The sequence below is a fragment of the Bubalus bubalis genome, chromosome 2 (genome assembly GCF_019923935.1).
Source record: "Bubalus bubalis isolate 160015118507 breed Murrah chromosome 2, NDDB_SH_1, whole genome shotgun sequence".
Classification (NCBI taxonomy): Eukaryota; Metazoa; Chordata; class Mammalia; order Artiodactyla; family Bovidae; genus Bubalus; species Bubalus bubalis.
Window position 1 is genome coordinate 59,088,990 of NC_059158.1, and position 16,981 is coordinate 59,105,970.

The following is a 16,981-nucleotide window of genomic DNA, read 5'->3' on the forward strand; positions in this document are numbered from 1 at the left end:
GATGACATGATACTGTACATAAAAAAACCTTACAGACAGTATCAGAAAATTACTAGAGCTAATCAGTGAACTTAGCAAAGTTGCAGGATACAAAATCAATACACAGAAATCATTTGCATTTCTATATACTAACTATGAAAAATCAGAAAGAGAAATTAAGGAATCAATCCCATTCACCATGGCAACAAAAAAAAATTAAGTATCTAGGAATAAACTTAAATAAGGAGACAATAGAACTGTACACAGAAAAGTATAAGACACTAATGAAAGAAATCAAAGACTATATAAACAGATGGAGAGATATTCCATGTTCCAGGGTAGGAATAATCAATATTATGAAAATGACTATACTATCAAATACAATTTACAGATTTAATGAGACTCCTATCAAATTACTAATGGCATTTTTCATAGAACTAGAACAAAAAATTTCACAATTCATATGGAAACACAAAAGCCCAAGCCAAAGCAGCCCTGAGAAAGAAGAATGAGGAATCAACCTTCCTGACTTCTCATTATACTACAAAGCTACAGTCATCAAGACAGTATGGTACTGGCACAAAACAAAAATACAGACCAATGGAACAAGAGAGAAATCCCAGAAATAAACCCATGACCTATGGGTACTTTATTTTTGACAAAGGAGGCAAGAATATAACAATGGGGCAAAGACAGCCTCTTCAATAAATGGTGCTGGGAAAACTGGACAGCTACATGTAAAAGACTGGAGAAGGGCATGGCAACCCACTCCAGTATTTTTGCCTGGAGAATCCCATGGACAGATGAGCCTGGTGGGCTACAGTCCATGGGGTTGCAAAGAATCAGACACGACTGAAGTGACTTAGCATGCATACACGCACTTGTAAAAGAATGAAATCAGAACACTTCCTAACACCATACACAAAGATAAACTCAAAATAGATTAAAGACCTAAATATAAGACCAGAAACTATAAAACACAGGCAAACACAGGCAGAACACTCGATGACATAAATCAAAGCAAGATCCTCTTTGGCCCACCTCCTAGAGTAACAGAAATAAAAACAAAAGTAAACAAGTAGGCCTTGATTAAACTTAAAAGCTTTTGCACAGCAAAGGAAACCATAAGCAAGGTGAAAAGACAACCCTCAGAATGGGAGAAAATAATAGCAAACAAAGCCACTGACAAAGGATTAATTTTAAAAATATACAAGCAGCTCATACAACTCAATGCCAGAAAAACAACCCGATCAAAAAGTGGGAAAAAGATCTAAACAGACATTTCTCCAAAGAAGACATAGAGATGGCTAGCAAACACATGAAAGATGCTCAACACTGCTCATTATGAGAGAAATGCAAATGAAAACTACAATGAGGGATCACGTCACACTGGTCAGAATGGCCATTATCAAAAAGTCTACAAACGATAAATGCTGGATAGGGTGTGGAGAAAGGGAACGCTCTTGCACTGTTGGTGGGAATGTAAATTGATAGAGCTACTATGGAAGATGGTATGGAGATTCCCTAAAAAACCAGGAATAAAAGTGCCAAATGACCCAGCAATCCCACTCCTAGACATATACCCTGAGGAAACCAAAACTGAAAAAGACACAAGTATCACATTGTTCACTGCAGCACTATTTACAATAGCTGGACAATGGAAGCAACCTAGATGTCCACTGACAGATGAATGGATAAAGAAGTCGTGGTACATATACACAATGGAATATTACTCAGCCATAAAAAGGAACGCATTTGAGTCAGTTCTGATGAGGTGGATGAACCTAGAACCTATTATACAGAGTGAAGTGAGTCAGAAAGAGAAAGATATAGTATTGTAATGCATATACATGCAATCTAGAAAAATGGTACTAAAGAATTTATTTTCAGGTCAGCAATGGAGAAACAGACATAGAGAATAGACTTATGGACATGGGGAGAGGGGAGGAGAGGGTGAGATGTATGGAAAGACTAACATGGAAATTTACATCACCATATACAAAATAGATAGCCAACAGGAATTTGCTGTATGGCTCAGGAAACGTAAACAGGGGCTCTGTATCAACCTAGAGGGGTAGGATGGGAGGGAGATGGGAGGGAGGTTCAAAAGGGAGGGAATATATGTATACCTATGGCTGTCTCATGTTGAGGGCTGACAGAAAACAGCACAATTCTGTAAAGCAATTATCCTTCAATAAAAAAAAAAATTAAAAAGGAAAAAAGAATGTAATAAGTTAAAGCACAATAATAAAAAAAGACTTACAATACTATTTTTTTAAATAAAATAAACATTTGCGTGAATATTGAAAGCCACATTCAGTTGGAACAGAGATGAGAAGAGAAAATAGAGCAGAGGCTCTAAGGGAGTGAATGGCTAAGAGCAAAATGTTCAAGGATACTTCATTTCCTATGTTCTTTCCTAGTAGCTCCTTGGCCAGAGACCTCAGTTCTGCCATCTTCTGCATCTTCTGACTAGACGAAGTGATGTATTCAATGAAGCTAATGAATTAAGTGAGAGAAAAAATTAAGAAAATATAAAGGCAATTTTAAGATCACAAGCTATACCCTCAAGAAGTTGAACTGAACCTCAAAATAGAGCTTTCAACAAAATTACAAGAGGACAAGTGTAGGGATCAAGTCTGTAATCATCATTTTTCCACAACCCTGTCTGAAAAGAACCGAGCAAGGGACACTGTGTGACAAGAGAAAAAAAGATCCATAATTGTTCTGCTTTGTACCAATTTATTCAGCAGTGTTTAGCATCCATGAAAACCAACAAAATGACCAAATAACTGGAGTGGCCATAAAGAGACATGAAGGGACGTCTAACCACCGTAGTAGACAGTCAGTAGAAGACACTAAGTCTATAAATCATATAGATGTTTAAGCGTATTATAGAAATTTATAAGGTTACTTTCAATGAGTACCAATATAAAAGTGTAAACTCCCAAAATAGTAGAAATAGAATCTAAAAATATTAAAAAAAGCCACTTATAGCAAATTTGTGAACATTCCCTGAGATGTGCACTTATGATGTGTCCACTTGTTTTTGCATTAACTTTTTAATATAGATTTTATAGAAGAGTATCATTGAATTGGAAAACTCCTAAGTGATTGTTACGTGACTCAGTAGACACAGTAACACGACAGAGTAACACAAGCTCTTCTTATTGGCTCTAAGGCTGTCATGAAAACCGTATTTACAAGTATAGTACAAGTATAGTAGACACCTTCTCAGAAAGGTATGGGGTCAGATGATGTGAATTTAGAATTTTTAAGATTTTAGGCAGCTTGTATTATATAACATTGTCAATGAAGTCTGTGAAATACCACCATAATCAAATCATTTCCCTAAATTTCTCTATGAGAAATATACAAGAGGGATGAAATCAAGACTGTAGAGAATCTCACATCAGTTCAAGTCATACTTGGCCACCAAATGAATTCTGAAATTAAAACACTATCTACAAAACTTTAAAAAACTTTTTATATCTCCAAATTGCAGATAAGGGGACTTATGCTATTTAAGTTCAACTTCCAGCTCTCCTTTAAGGCTGATATGTGATATGGCAACTGTAAAACATGATGTAAACCCAACTTCATGTTACCAGTTATTTAAAAGTAAAGCCTGTAAATATTTAACATCTCAAGAACAGAAAAAACATTTAAAGAAAAAACATTTAAATAGATTTGTGGAGTATCAACATACAATGAAAACAAATCAAAACGCAAAAACAAAGTGCAAAACCCTCCCCATCCTTCAAGGCTCAAAGGGCAGCTATCCAGCTGTAGTCTACTTTCCTAAATTTTTTCAGTTCTTTTTCTTCCGATTTTGACAACTGATGTATAATGTCTTCTTCCAAATCTGTGTTATTTGTATCCTCCTGGATCTTTTCAGTGAAATTATTTTCTTCATCTGAATCATCACTTTCTTTTTCTTCTTCCATATCAACATCATCAGGATGTTCTTCAGCACTTTAACAATAACAGAATAAAATGCAATTACTATTGAAAAATATTTCTAAACAATAACTTTCTAATTTAAGATACTTATGAAAAAAATCATATGAACAAAATTAATGAAAATTCTTGTTACTGAATACACTTTTATTTATTTGACTTAGTAATTCTATACCCTGTAAATACAGATTAAAGCTGAAGGAGAAACACAGGGAAAGAATATTCTGATCAATGATATCACAAACCATCCTGTTTCTCAAAACAGAGTATCTGAACACATCTGATGAACTGCCTTACCTCTTGGTCTCCTTAGACAGCATCAGTGAGCTCACAAACATGGAGCAGAGGAAAGCAGCAGATGGCAGGACATGGGCTGGAGTGCGAAGAAGCTAGAGTAGAACGGAAAAACAGGGTTTCATTTAAAGAGCAAATGCCAAGGCTTTTATCAACACCAGGTTCTGTTGATGAAAAACCAGAGAACTCCTACTTTTATGCAAACAACCCCTCCTCCAACCCCATCAGAAATCCTAAATTTTATGCCATTTAGTTTGAGAATTAAAGTTGCACAATATACAAATGATTATCCAAAAATTATTTGTTACAGATTGATTATCCAAAAATTCCAACTTTAGTTACAGTGCTTTACTGCATTTAACCCATGTCACATAGGTATAAGCAATTAATTTATACTGTTTCAGTATTATAATAAACTTATGTAATTAATAATTACTTACCTCACTAATTGCAGGTATGTTTTCTGTTAAGGGCAGCTGTACCAGCTCATTCTCCAAAGCTTCATTTAACCTGTCATTCTGTTGTTCCTTCCTGTGCTTTCCCAATAAGAAATAAAATGGGGTTGTTGGAAGACTTTCTTCTGCTAAGAGCTGTAAGGGTTAAAGAACAGGGAAATAGTTTCAATAAAAAAGGAGGAACTGCCTCTGATTCAAGTACTACAGTAATAAAATAACAGGGATGAAAGGAATTGTAGGTTATCTTGTATGATTCTTTCACTTCACAAGCAACTGAAACTAGTCCCTTTAACTCTGAGAAAAGCCAACGTGGACTCTTAGATGACAGAACAATATGTACACCTATCACTACTTTTCCCCCAGTCCTACAAAAACAGCAGCAAAGGGGTTTTCAAAAGGGCACAGATCTACACTAATAAAGAAACTGGGTGATGTGGAAAGTGGAGAGCAGGCTGAAGGGTGGTAGCTGACCTAGTAGACCCAAGAGAACAGGATTCTAAGCTGGTGGTGGCCAACGCTAAGAGGCACCCCAATTTATGCTGTGGTGGTGGTTTAGTCACTAAGTTGTGTCCAACTCTTGTGACCCCATGGACTGTAGCCTGCCAGGCTCCTCTGTCCATGGGATTCTCCAGGCAAGAACACTGGAGTGGGTTGCCATTTCCTTCTCCAAATGTATGCTGTAGAATCTCACAATGCTCAAGAATTGGTACTAATAGTACCTCTGAAAAAGGCTAAAAGAAAAAAAAGAAGAAAACCTGTTAGCCTGGTTACAGTCTATCTATCTCTAGAGCTCTCAGATTTCCAGATCTCCTCCTCAGCCTCAGCAGAAGGCTGGCAGTATGCTCCTTGAAGAGCAAAACCAAGTGTGTCTTTCGACTGGACAGCTTGGTGTGTGGAGGGTGAGGGTGGCCGCGCAGCTGAAGGCAGCTGTGGTCCACAGAGGGTGCTGCCCGCAGTGCCGGCAGTCAGGTGACGCCTTTCAGGCAGGAACTTGGAAGAAGTTTATCTGCGTGATAATGACCAGTCTAAGAGAAAAAGTTCTAAAAGTAATGACTTCAAGAGATTTTCTCCTAATAGCTCAGTCAGCTAGTGGAGACCAGAGGTCAAGTTCCATCCAGGTGAACTTTCAAAGGTGACCTTGCTCACTTTTAATTAAAAGCAGACAGCCAAGAATCATCAGACTCTGATGAAAATCTCCAAAACAAATTGAAAAGAAAAAACCTAATGAAAATAAACCATACGAGAGAGACCAAAAAAACCCCAAACATACATACATATATATATATATATATATATAAAAGATCAGATGAAAAACAAGAAATCTCTCATACTATAAAAAACAGGGGAAAAAAAGAATTACTTTCTAAAAGACTATATATTTTACTTAATGTTTATTATCTGTACCTTCCTATTAGACTGTAACACTACAAATTTAGAGACTTGACCCTTCCATTCACTGATACCCTAAATGTCTAGAGCATACAGTAATGATCAACAAAAAAATGCTGAATGAATTCAATGAATTTTCAGAGAAAACTAAGTCAGGTTACAGATAAAGTATAACAGTATCTTCAAAGTTCTAAGACAGAATGATTTTCAACCTAGAATTCTACATAACCAACCAATCAAATGGGAGAGAATAAAAACAAGTCCAAACCTGCAACGTCTTAATTTACTGCCCATGCACCAACAGGGAGATATTTACCAAAGCAAAGGAGTAACCAAAGCAAGCAATAAACCACAGGCTCTATTACAGGAGAGGTGACTGAACCCCCAGAATGGCTGCGAATGCAGATCCTAAGATGACTGCTGTGCAGCAGGTGTTAGGTTTGTAACAGGGCAATGAGTTCAGAGTAAAGCAGGTCAGAGGCTCTTGAAAATACTTCTTCAAGACCCAGAATACCTAATATGAAAACCATGAGAGAGGACTTACACACTAGAGAGAGTTTGGTGGTGAACTAGGTGCCCCCAGTGCAGGAGACCCAGGTTCGATCCCTGGGTCGGAAAGACCCCTGGAGAAGGGAATGGCTGCCCACTCCAGTATTCTTGCCTGGAAAATTCCATGGATGGAGGAGCCTGGCGGGCTACGGTACATGGGGTCACAAAGAATTGGACATGACTGAGCGACTAACACTCTCACTTTCACTAGATGAGAATAGGAATCTGAGCAAATGAAGATAAGCAATCATTAACTCCAGATAAAAGAAGCTGGTCATAAAAGGAAAAACCACCTGTTTGTTATTGCATGGCTCAGTTATGAATTGTGTTAACATTTTTAAGGATGAACAGCAATCTAAGATAAATTTATCTACACTGCAAAGATTAGGGACAGAATGTATGTGGGTGTATGTTGTGTATTTGGGGGGAGGGATGTGAAAGAAATTTCAACTTCAATAGATCAGAATTAGAAAATACCGAATCTAATGCCTAGATCTGAAAAATCCAGAATTAGCAATATAAACATGTTTCTTAGAGACAGAGAGGTAACTAAAAAGTTGAGAGTGGGTATCTGTGTGGGTAATCACACTTGGTGGTGAAGTTCAAGTTTTCTCACAAACGTCTCATAAAACTATTTGATTCTTTGGATCATAAGCATACATTACTGATATTACAAATTAAAACTACATTTTCAAAGACCATTATGACATCAAATGAAGCAAGCAGTTTCTAAGTATATAATTTAAAACTCCACTTCAGGGCAGGTAAAACATTTTTGTCATAGCTGAGTTTTGAAAGATAAACTTATCTTTGCAGGGAGGCAATGTGCATGATCTGAGCTACAAGTGACCAGAACGTACCTGTTTGCTTGTGGGTGTGAGTTTCTCTTCTGGAGACTGCGTACTGAATGTCAATAAACTCTGAAAAGAGAGGTCAATTAATGATGCAAAATATAAACTGTAGATATTACAGTTAGAAAATGATGTCAACTTTTCATGCTTATATATATATATATACTCATAGAATATGTATGTAGTAACTGCTGTGATAGTTGTAAGATCGTTCTGAAAAAAAAAAAAAAATATATATATATATATATAAAAAGTCAACTGATAAATCTAATTTAAGCCACTGATTTCTTATGGTAAATCAAATAAAAAAGTTAAAAAAAGGCCATTCTAACAGTACAATTCAAAATACTCTAATTATCTTTTAGATCATATCTTTTTTATTGTCACGGAATGAATGAATACAAGAAATAGCCTTAAAGGTGGGGGCTAACATACTCCCACCAATAATATGACTGTACTGAGCATATTAGATGATTTGAGTGGGTTGAGGTGGGTAGGAAGAGAAGGGGTAATCCTTAATAATACTATTTCACACATACTAAATGACCACCTTTTCTGAGGTGGATGGTTACCTGTGATTTTGTTAGGAAGTAAAACTGGGATCTGTTCAGCCACTGGTAAGCTTCTGAGGTGAATGATTCAGGGACATCTCGGGGAACAAACACTCCCCACAAGACTTCCTCTCTGCAGATATTCTTTTGAATATACAATGGCCTTGGCTCGCTAGGTTTAAATACAAACACTAGAGGAAAAAAAACCAGACAATAACATTTTGCTGGCAAAGGTTAGTTCTAGCCTCAGATTGGAGGCCCACACTCACCCTGGGACTTACCCCATTGAGTAAATGGCCCAGGTCATGATTATTTTAGGCTTTGATTCAATAAGTATCTGTGATGCCTACTATGTGTCAAGCAGGTTAGGAACAAGGGCTTTGAAGATGGAAAAGAGAAAGCAAAATTCCTATTTCTGAGAGCAGGGCCAACTGCAGAAAACAGACACCAAAACACTACGGAAGTACTTTCTGTCTTAAGCTCTAGAACAGACATCTGTGGAGCTTTAAGATCACAGAGAAGGAATGATTAAAGCTCCTTGGGGGTTGGGGGGTGGTTTCAAAATCCTTTAAGGAGGTGAAATCTCTTTTGGATTTTGAAGACTGAGTAGGAGATGGATGACATGCTGAAAAATGAGGGACGTCCTCAAGCTGGAACTCAAGGAAGAGCAGTGGTCAGGCAAGTGGCTTCTGATCCAAAGTTAAGTTTAACTCAAATTACATTAAAGATGTTAAAAAGAAAATTTAGGTGACAGATTTCTTTTGTCAAAGAAATGTGTGTACTTACAGTCTGAACCAACAGAAGACTGAGCGATTGCAGCAATATTCTCTGAATTGGGATCAGGTTCCATAACTCTCACATTTAATTTCGTACTCCATTCCACTGGGGGAAAAAGGGATTCACTTCTAAGAAGAGATTTACCAAAAGCTTCTTAAAGTAGGTACTCAATATTTATTGGGACAATCAATTTTATTATTCTTAGGAAGAGGGATTTTATGCTTCCAGATAACACACAGTCAACATACTGAAATTATCTGTGGAAATCTGCATTAAGATGAGGGGCAGGAAGCAAAAAAACAGAGTATTTCTTCCACATGCAATGAAATCGTTATTATTTCAGTGCAACTATGGTCTCATGTTTTTCCATTATTGCTAAATGTGGGCAAAATGTTAACCAGAATCGTCATAGAGAATATAAAAAAAGTTATAAACATTCATTACTAAGCAACCACCATGTGTTCCAAACATACTTGAATAAGTAAAATGCCACAGAGTCCATGTTTGTTAGGAGGACTGTTAATAGGCTCCATTCAAATTTAATGCTGACAGGGCACTGCAGGTTAATATGCATTATGGATTAGAGAAACTTTCCACAAACTGTTATGAGGATGGAGAATACGGAGGGCGGCAGACTTGTACACACTGAAGACAGTGGGGAAAAAAGCAAGGACAATGGAAGTTGATTTGTTGAAAATTGGGCAATTTATAAACACCGCTGACCTTGAATAACACGGATCTGAACTGAGCCAGTCTACACGCGTGCGCGCTCAGTTGTGTCCACTCTTTGTGGCCCCATGGACTGTAAACCTGCCAGGGTCCTCTGTCCATGGACCTTTCCAGGCAGGAATACCACAGTAGGGCACCATTTCCTACTTCAGGGAATAAACCTTCTTCCAGAGAACACGGCTGAGTCTCTTGCATCTCCTGCGTTGGCAGGTGGATTCTTTACCACTAGTGCTACCCGGGAAACCCTTTATAAATACCCTTGAATAACACCAATTTGAACTGAGCGGGTATGCATATATAGAGACTTTTAAAACAGCAAATGCTACAGCACTGTTCAACCCAAGGCTGGTTAAATCCACAGAGGGTTGTCTCTAAGTTATACACGAATTTTTGATTGTGCAGAGGGTCAATGACCCTAACTCCTGCATCACTCAAGAGTCAACTGTAATCAAAGTCTATTATTACAGGCAAAGCACTCCAAATTTTCCTATGTGCTCTGATACTACTTTATAGCAAAAAATATCTTACATGCACAACTGAGCAGATTCCAACAGCACAGAATGCCATTTTCAGTGACACCAAGAAGATACTTGGAACAAGTCAATCTCCCAAAGCAAAGGTGCCTAGATTAAAACAAGGAAGTTAACAATTTAGTTCTACCACACTCAGGTACAAAGGACTGCAGCCTTTCCGCCCTAAATTAAAACAAGGAGGGTAACAAGTTAGTTCTGCCATACCCAGTTACAAAGGCCTGCTGACTTCTTGCTTTATATTAAAACAGGGAAGGTAACAAGTTAGTTCTATCACACTCAGTTACAGAAGTCTGCAGACTTCCTGCCCTAGATTAAAACAGGGAAGTCAACAACAGTTAGTTCTACCAGGCTCAGTTACAAAGGTCTGCAGACTTCTCACACAGTACTAGTTTTGTGCAATGCAGACTTTCAGATAAACACGTGTTTTTATTCATAATTATCCTGCAGAAAAAGGGGGTAAGGAGCACAAAAGGAAAGGTTTATTCAGTTACTTTGTGTCTTTAGGAAAACAGATTTGACGACCAATTCTTTTCTAATATGCTGTACAGTATAGTAATTGGCACATATAGAGGACATGTATGTGAAACATACCAAGTTACTTAAAATGTTTTATGCTTTTTTTTTGCCTCAAGAGGCAGATTTGCAATATGAATTGTGAAGTTTTATAAAGTAAATTCAGAATTAGATATGTTAGAAATTAGAAACAATTAGCCATTCTGTCCTCAAATGCTCAAGTGACCTGAAGTAAAATGGAAGATATTATTGTTAATTCCCTTGCCATTATTAAAAATACTGAAGTTTGAGCATAACATTGCTTTTTTGAAGATGCAGAGAAAGTAAACGTTGTCTGGATCTACTGAGCTTATGCATGGCATCTACTGTTGTGTGGTACAACCGAGAAAACTAATGCACACAGTTCATAAACACAGCATTTCTTAGCTTCCCAGTATTTTGCTGAGCTGCTGGCACCACTGACACACCGGATACCTTTGGAGAAAGCATAAATTATTATTAAAGTTTATGTAGAAAGATTTGTTGAATTAAAAAAAAAATCCAGCAGTTTACACTCGCCCAATTATTTACCTACCTTATTTTCCCAGCTCGTTGACAAAATGTACATTTAAGTTCCCAAGTCTCTGAATCCCATATTGTAACTATTTCTTCAAAACTAACTGCTAGTAACGAGCCATCTTCAGAGAAACAACAGTTAGTTGCTTGGTATTTATGATAACTACCCACAAAGTCACAGGTCCAGCCAACAGCCTTTTCTGTGGAAATGTAGAGCATAGAAATAGTATAATGCTAGATAATATTTTAGGGAATTTATTAGACACACAGATTAAAAAATAAGGAAGCAACAAAAAACTTTCATCCCCCAAATTTAGTTACAAATCATTGACTGATATGAAATTTGTATCCCTTCTAAGAGACCTTGTTCTTCCCTCTAGTGGAACAGTAAAGGGAGTAATTGCAAAAGGGAGTAACTTTTTTTTTTTTAAACTCTTTCCTCATAAAATGGAGTAATTAGCACACAGTTAATCAAGAATGTCATAAAATAAGTAAAGATTTGGGAAAGAAGGAATGTAAAAATGTTATTTCCCAAATAATTTGAAAGTAGGCAGTGGTCTACAGAATTATAGTTGAAAAAATCCTCCCAGAATGGATATAATTTTCATGAGTTAAACATACCAATTCTTAACCTTGTACACTGCATATGCATATACTCTATTTATGCAACTTACTGTATATATCAGAATCATCTGTTAATATCCACACTTTGAAGTGGCCATCTTTACTTGCTGTAACCAACGTGGAGCTTTCAGATTTTTCTGCATTACAGAAACAGAGAGCTGTGATGTGGTCCTCATGTGGCATGTTAACCTTTGTATTAAGAACAAACCTAGTAGGAAAGAAACCAATTTATTTTTATACCAGGACAATATGAGATACTATCACTGAATATTAAGAATTCCTTACATGTTGTACATTTTCCAATAGAATCATTAAGATTAGGCAACTTATGTATTACTACCCATAAGGAGCAACAATTGAGTGCTCTGTCACCAACAGACAAAAGACGCAAAGAGTTCCGGCACATTACCTCTGGCCTCGCGTAACTTACATTAACACAGATGATTACGTAGTGTCAGCTTACTGGTACACATTGAGTATAAAATAGGGGTCTGTCAAAACATGACACTTGAAAGGCTACTACACTAAAGTACAGGAAAACTGCAGAACATATACCTATTTTGAAAAAAAAAAAAGCAAAAAAGGAAATGGCTATAAAGCCCCTCCTTGTGGCAAGAAGGTACAGAAACACTACCTACTTCAAACTGCCCTGGTCAGTATTTGATAAGTCACCCAAACTACCTCCCAAAGTTTGTTTCTGCCTCGACAGAACACTGGTGTGAATGAAAGGAACTCATGCTGGCCCTGTTTTCTAGAATATCTGGGCAGTGGTCCCGTCTGGCTGACAGATTTTTTAAAAGTCCAGGTTATGAGAGTGGTATGGAGAGACTGTTTCCTCACCTGTAAAATGCAACAACAGGCTTATCTTGTGAAGATTCACAAGATAACTGGCACAGAGAACTAAGCCCAGGTCTTGACAAGCAAGGGCTTGATAAATAGCTATTACAGCCATACTATGAGAAACTAGTGGGCTCCTTATCTAGTCGAAACTGCACCACACCACACTTCCACCACCTGTTACTGTCATTTTTCCCAAGGAAGGTAGTATAACATCAATGAAAGAGCCAAGGAACAAAGACAGCTGCATTCTAATCCTGGATCTGCCTGGAATTAGGTGTGTCCTTGGGGGTGCCACTTCTCCACGTTTCCTCATTTATGCAATGAAGTGACTCATAACTTGGAGGACGCCACTGCTTTCTCAGAGCAGAAAGCTTAAAGGCTTTATTAAAGGAGTAACACTTCCTTCATTTCTCTTAATATAAATGTATCAAAAAGACCAATAATTGAAACCACAAGCTCGAAAGTCAAATAATTTTCTGCTCTGAAATTAAACAGCTATATAGGTAATCTTACCCTTGTGTTTTCTTATTATACATCCATAGTTTCATTTGCAATTCAAGCTCAGTTTCCTTTTCTTGACGTTGTTCCACCGTTGCAAGCCAATTACCATAGCAGCCAAATGCAGCCTTTGTTAGCTCAATTTGGATCAGACCAGAATCATTGATATATTCTTGCTGTATAATATCTAACTGATGGGTTAAAAAAAAAATCCAAAATTTTTATTAATGTAAATACGTAAATGTTAAGCATTCAAGGAATAATTAACCATATCCTAAATACCTTCTGGAATCTAGAATAACAGGCTTTTAGACAAAAATGAACTAACCATTATTTATGGTGATCAAAACTGCCATTTGCCTATTATACACAGTGAAGTAAGCCAGAAAGAAAAACACCAATACAGTATACTAACGCATATATATGGAATTTCTAAAGATGGTAACAATAACCCTATGTACGAGACAGCAAAAGAGACACTGATGTATAGAACAGTCTTATGGACTCTGTGGGAGAGGGAGAGGGTGGGAAGATTTGGGAGAATGGCATTGAAACATGTAAAATATCATGTATGAAACAAGTTGCCAGTCCAGGTTCGATGCACGATACTGGATGCTTGGGGCTGGTGCACTGGGACGACCCAGAGGGATGGAATGGGGAGGGAGGAGGGAGGAGGGTTCAGGATGGGGAACACATGTATACCTGTGGCGGATTCATTTTGATATTTGGCAAAACTAATACAATTATGTAAAGTTTAAAAAAAAAAAAAAATGAAGCACATTATATAACATAAATTCAGTGGTGATAATTTTTCAATGATCTTGAATTTTAGTAATGATTATGCTCCATTTATAGATCTTAGAACAAAATCTTAGATTACAGTAATGTTTTTCTTTTGTTTCAAATAGTTTTATATAAAATCTCAAGACTAGATTTCACATCACTAGAAACAAAGAGAGCAAAAATAAAACCTACAATTTTTAAGGAGTGAAAAAAGAACAATATAAATGCTGTAAACAGATGAGCATTTATAATTGTGTCCTTTATTCTATTTCCTCATCTACATCTAAAAATGTATTCAGTGTCTACTATTTCCAGGCATTGTACTAGAAATGTACAAAGATCAGTAAGCTTTCTTTCTTTGAGAGGTTAAAAGGTGTTGGAGGGAAAGAGACAAAGTGTTAGAGAGGCTGTAATAGAAATCTATAAAGGGTACTGCTAGGTCACTTCAGTCGTGTCCGACTCTGTGCGACCCCATAGACGGCAGCCCACCAGGCTCCGCCGTCCCTGGGCTTCTCCAGGCAAGAACACTGGAGTGGGCTGCCGTTTCCTTCTCCAATAAAGGGTACTGTGGGGCACAAAAGAAAAAGTGCAAAGTCTAGACTGCATTTATTAGGATTACAGAAAGTGTTCCTCTTTAATCTACACTGAAAATTTTATCTTCAGTATGCACATATGACACTGTTTTGCCACGAACACAGACATGTCTGTGTTGTCAATCCACATAGTCTCATACCCCATCCTTGTGACTCAAAGGTAGAGATGTGTGTAACAGTTAATTAGTGTTGTCAGTAAAATAAGAGCTTACACAACAGCGCTGACTGGCTTTTACAGGCAGACTTCATCTGCAACTGTGGCCTCATTAGGATCATGCTGTAAACAACTGATAATACAATGTTTGAATAACACAGGCACATCTTAAGAAGTCACAAAAGTTACCTGACCCCAGTGGGTGCTATAAAAACTTTCACTAGTTTTAAGATTAGTTAATGCATCAAAATCTTACATTGTATAACTGTTTATCGCTTTGGAGAGAATAAAACTGCAGGTGGCCAGGTTTCCCATTCAAAACCAAAGCTTTAGTTCTTGGGTCAATCATCAAACCAGTAAAGATACTTCTGTCTGCAAAAGAAGTGATGAATAGTAGCTGAAGTCAGAAAAATATTCACTCTAAAAAATGTACACCATTCCACAGCCAAAGGTCTGCGGTACCTTTCACTAGGCCTTGAATTACTGCAGACGCCTCAAGGTTTCGGTGAATGACTGTTATCTCTGTGGGTAAAAAAAACAGTTAAACATAAATGAGTCAAATTTCAAGGCAAAAAAAAAAAAGGTGAGTTTATATTCTTCCGATATATACCAGAATACAGAAGACAAGTGAGTTATGTTCTTGGGGTGTGATTGGAGAGTTAGGACTACTTAGTTATTTAACAGAAAAACCAGGGGTGGGATGAGGGCTTTTCATCCCACCTTTCAGTCCCTGTTGGAACCTCTAAGTTTTCTGCTGTGACTAGGACTACACTGAAAATGTTAATTCAGAAACTTATTTGCCCCAAAAGAGATGGTTACAGTTTACTCTGAAATGAATCACTGCACTAATGGGTTGGTCGGCCATGCTCTCTGTTGAGGGGAAAGAAGGCAGTGGGCTATGGGATTCACATCTCAGCTGACTTATAACAGGATGACTAAATGCGTTGGAGGAATCACAAGACTGCCTCCATTTCTGTCAAAATCCCACACTGAGATAATAGCTCTCACACTGAGATAATGGGTATACTAAAGGAAAATCTCATAGCATTCTTAGAAAAATGCCATTATATTGTAAAAACACAAATGCCCATTCAAAACCCTTCTTTTTTTCCCCCAATCATCCCACATGAAAAAGATCTTTAAATGTAAGTGGCATAACAATAACTAAATACACTTAGCCATATACTCTCATAAAAACAACTCTGGAAATATAGGATTCTGGTGGCATCTAAGGGCAAAAAAAGGATGGAGAACAGATGAGAAATGGAAGAGAAAAAAAGGCTGGTTAAATCCTATGCTACTCTTAGTTTGCTATTGGCCATTCCCTACAGATGCTAGCTAATTTATGACATTACACAAAATCATATTTCCTCACGACAACAAATTCAGACTTACTGTTATCGGAATGTGAAGTACAGAACAAATCCCCGGCTGGTGACACTGAGATATGTTCAATGGTAGCTCCTAAGCGGGGGAGGAACTCCTTATTCTTCTCTGCCGCCTCACGCCACTCTACGAGGACAGACTCACGGCCACCGCTCAGCAGACTGCTGCCTTCTCATCCACCCAAATGAGAAAGACAGAGAAAAAATAGGAAGATAGAATCAATGTTGTGATTTTTCCTATGTTAGAGAAAAACTATTTAAAAAAATGTGCAAAGCAGTGTCTTTACATCTTTTAATAAATTTGCAAGACAAAAGATTTAAAGATCACTGATTAATGGATTTTTTTTCTTTTCGGTAATGTGATTACTTTGTTGCTGACCAATTCTGGCAATAACTAGAAAATCTGGGCAACACAAACATCCTCCAGGCCCAAATGGCTTCACTAGTGAACTTTCCCAAACATTTAAGGAAGAAATAAACCAGTTTTACTCTCTTCCAGGTAACAAAAAAGAAAGAACACTTCCTAATTTGTTTTGAAGACCAGCATACTTCAGCACCAAAACTAGTACACTGTAAGAAAAGTGCAAGCCAATTTCTTAACAGGCAAAAACCACCACATGAAAATAGCAAGCTGAATCCAACAATACACTAAAAAGACAGGACATCACTGCAGGGTAAAGTGCACTGCAGCATGTGAGGTTATTTTAACATTTGAAAAATAAGCCAATGTCATGAACTCTACTAAGAGAATAAAGGAAAAATAAATCATCAGTATTTTATTATAGATGCAGAGAACGTGAATGATATTATTCTAGACCCATAATAAAAACTCAGTAACCAAGTAGTGAGACCTTTAAAATTTCACCAAAACACCTATAGAAAATCTACAGGTAATTTAGTGGTAAAACACTGAAAACCTTCCCCCTGTGTTGGGAACACCATACCACTTTTATTCAACATTAACCTGAG

General features: G+C 37.3%; 1 protein-coding gene across 2 annotated transcripts in view; it reads right to left on the reverse strand.

The window, feature by feature from the left end:
- Positions 1-2,701: 2,701 nt before the first annotated feature.
- Positions 2,702-16,981, reverse strand: part of WDR75 (WD repeat domain 75) — a 35,788-nt gene continuing 21,508 nt past the window's right edge. For both annotated transcript variants that reach the window (XM_025273537.3, XM_006076959.4), the window contains exons 9-21: positions 16,023-16,181; positions 15,090-15,149; positions 14,884-14,999; positions 13,113-13,288; positions 11,810-11,967; positions 11,155-11,335; positions 10,063-10,157; positions 8,815-8,910; positions 8,050-8,219; positions 7,487-7,546; positions 4,674-4,823; positions 4,237-4,328; positions 2,702-3,954 (exon numbers count right to left, since the gene is read on the reverse strand). In XM_025273537.3, the coding sequence (XP_025129322.2) occupies positions 3,747-3,954; positions 4,237-4,328; positions 4,674-4,823; positions 7,487-7,546; positions 8,050-8,219; positions 8,815-8,910; positions 10,063-10,157; positions 11,155-11,335; positions 11,810-11,967; positions 13,113-13,288; positions 14,884-14,999; positions 15,090-15,149; positions 16,023-16,181 (1,721 nt within the window). In that variant the 3' untranslated portion in view covers positions 2,702-3,746. The remainder of the gene's footprint in view (positions 3,955-4,236; positions 4,329-4,673; positions 4,824-7,486; positions 7,547-8,049; positions 8,220-8,814; positions 8,911-10,062; positions 10,158-11,154; positions 11,336-11,809; positions 11,968-13,112; positions 13,289-14,883; positions 15,000-15,089; positions 15,150-16,022; positions 16,182-16,981) is intronic.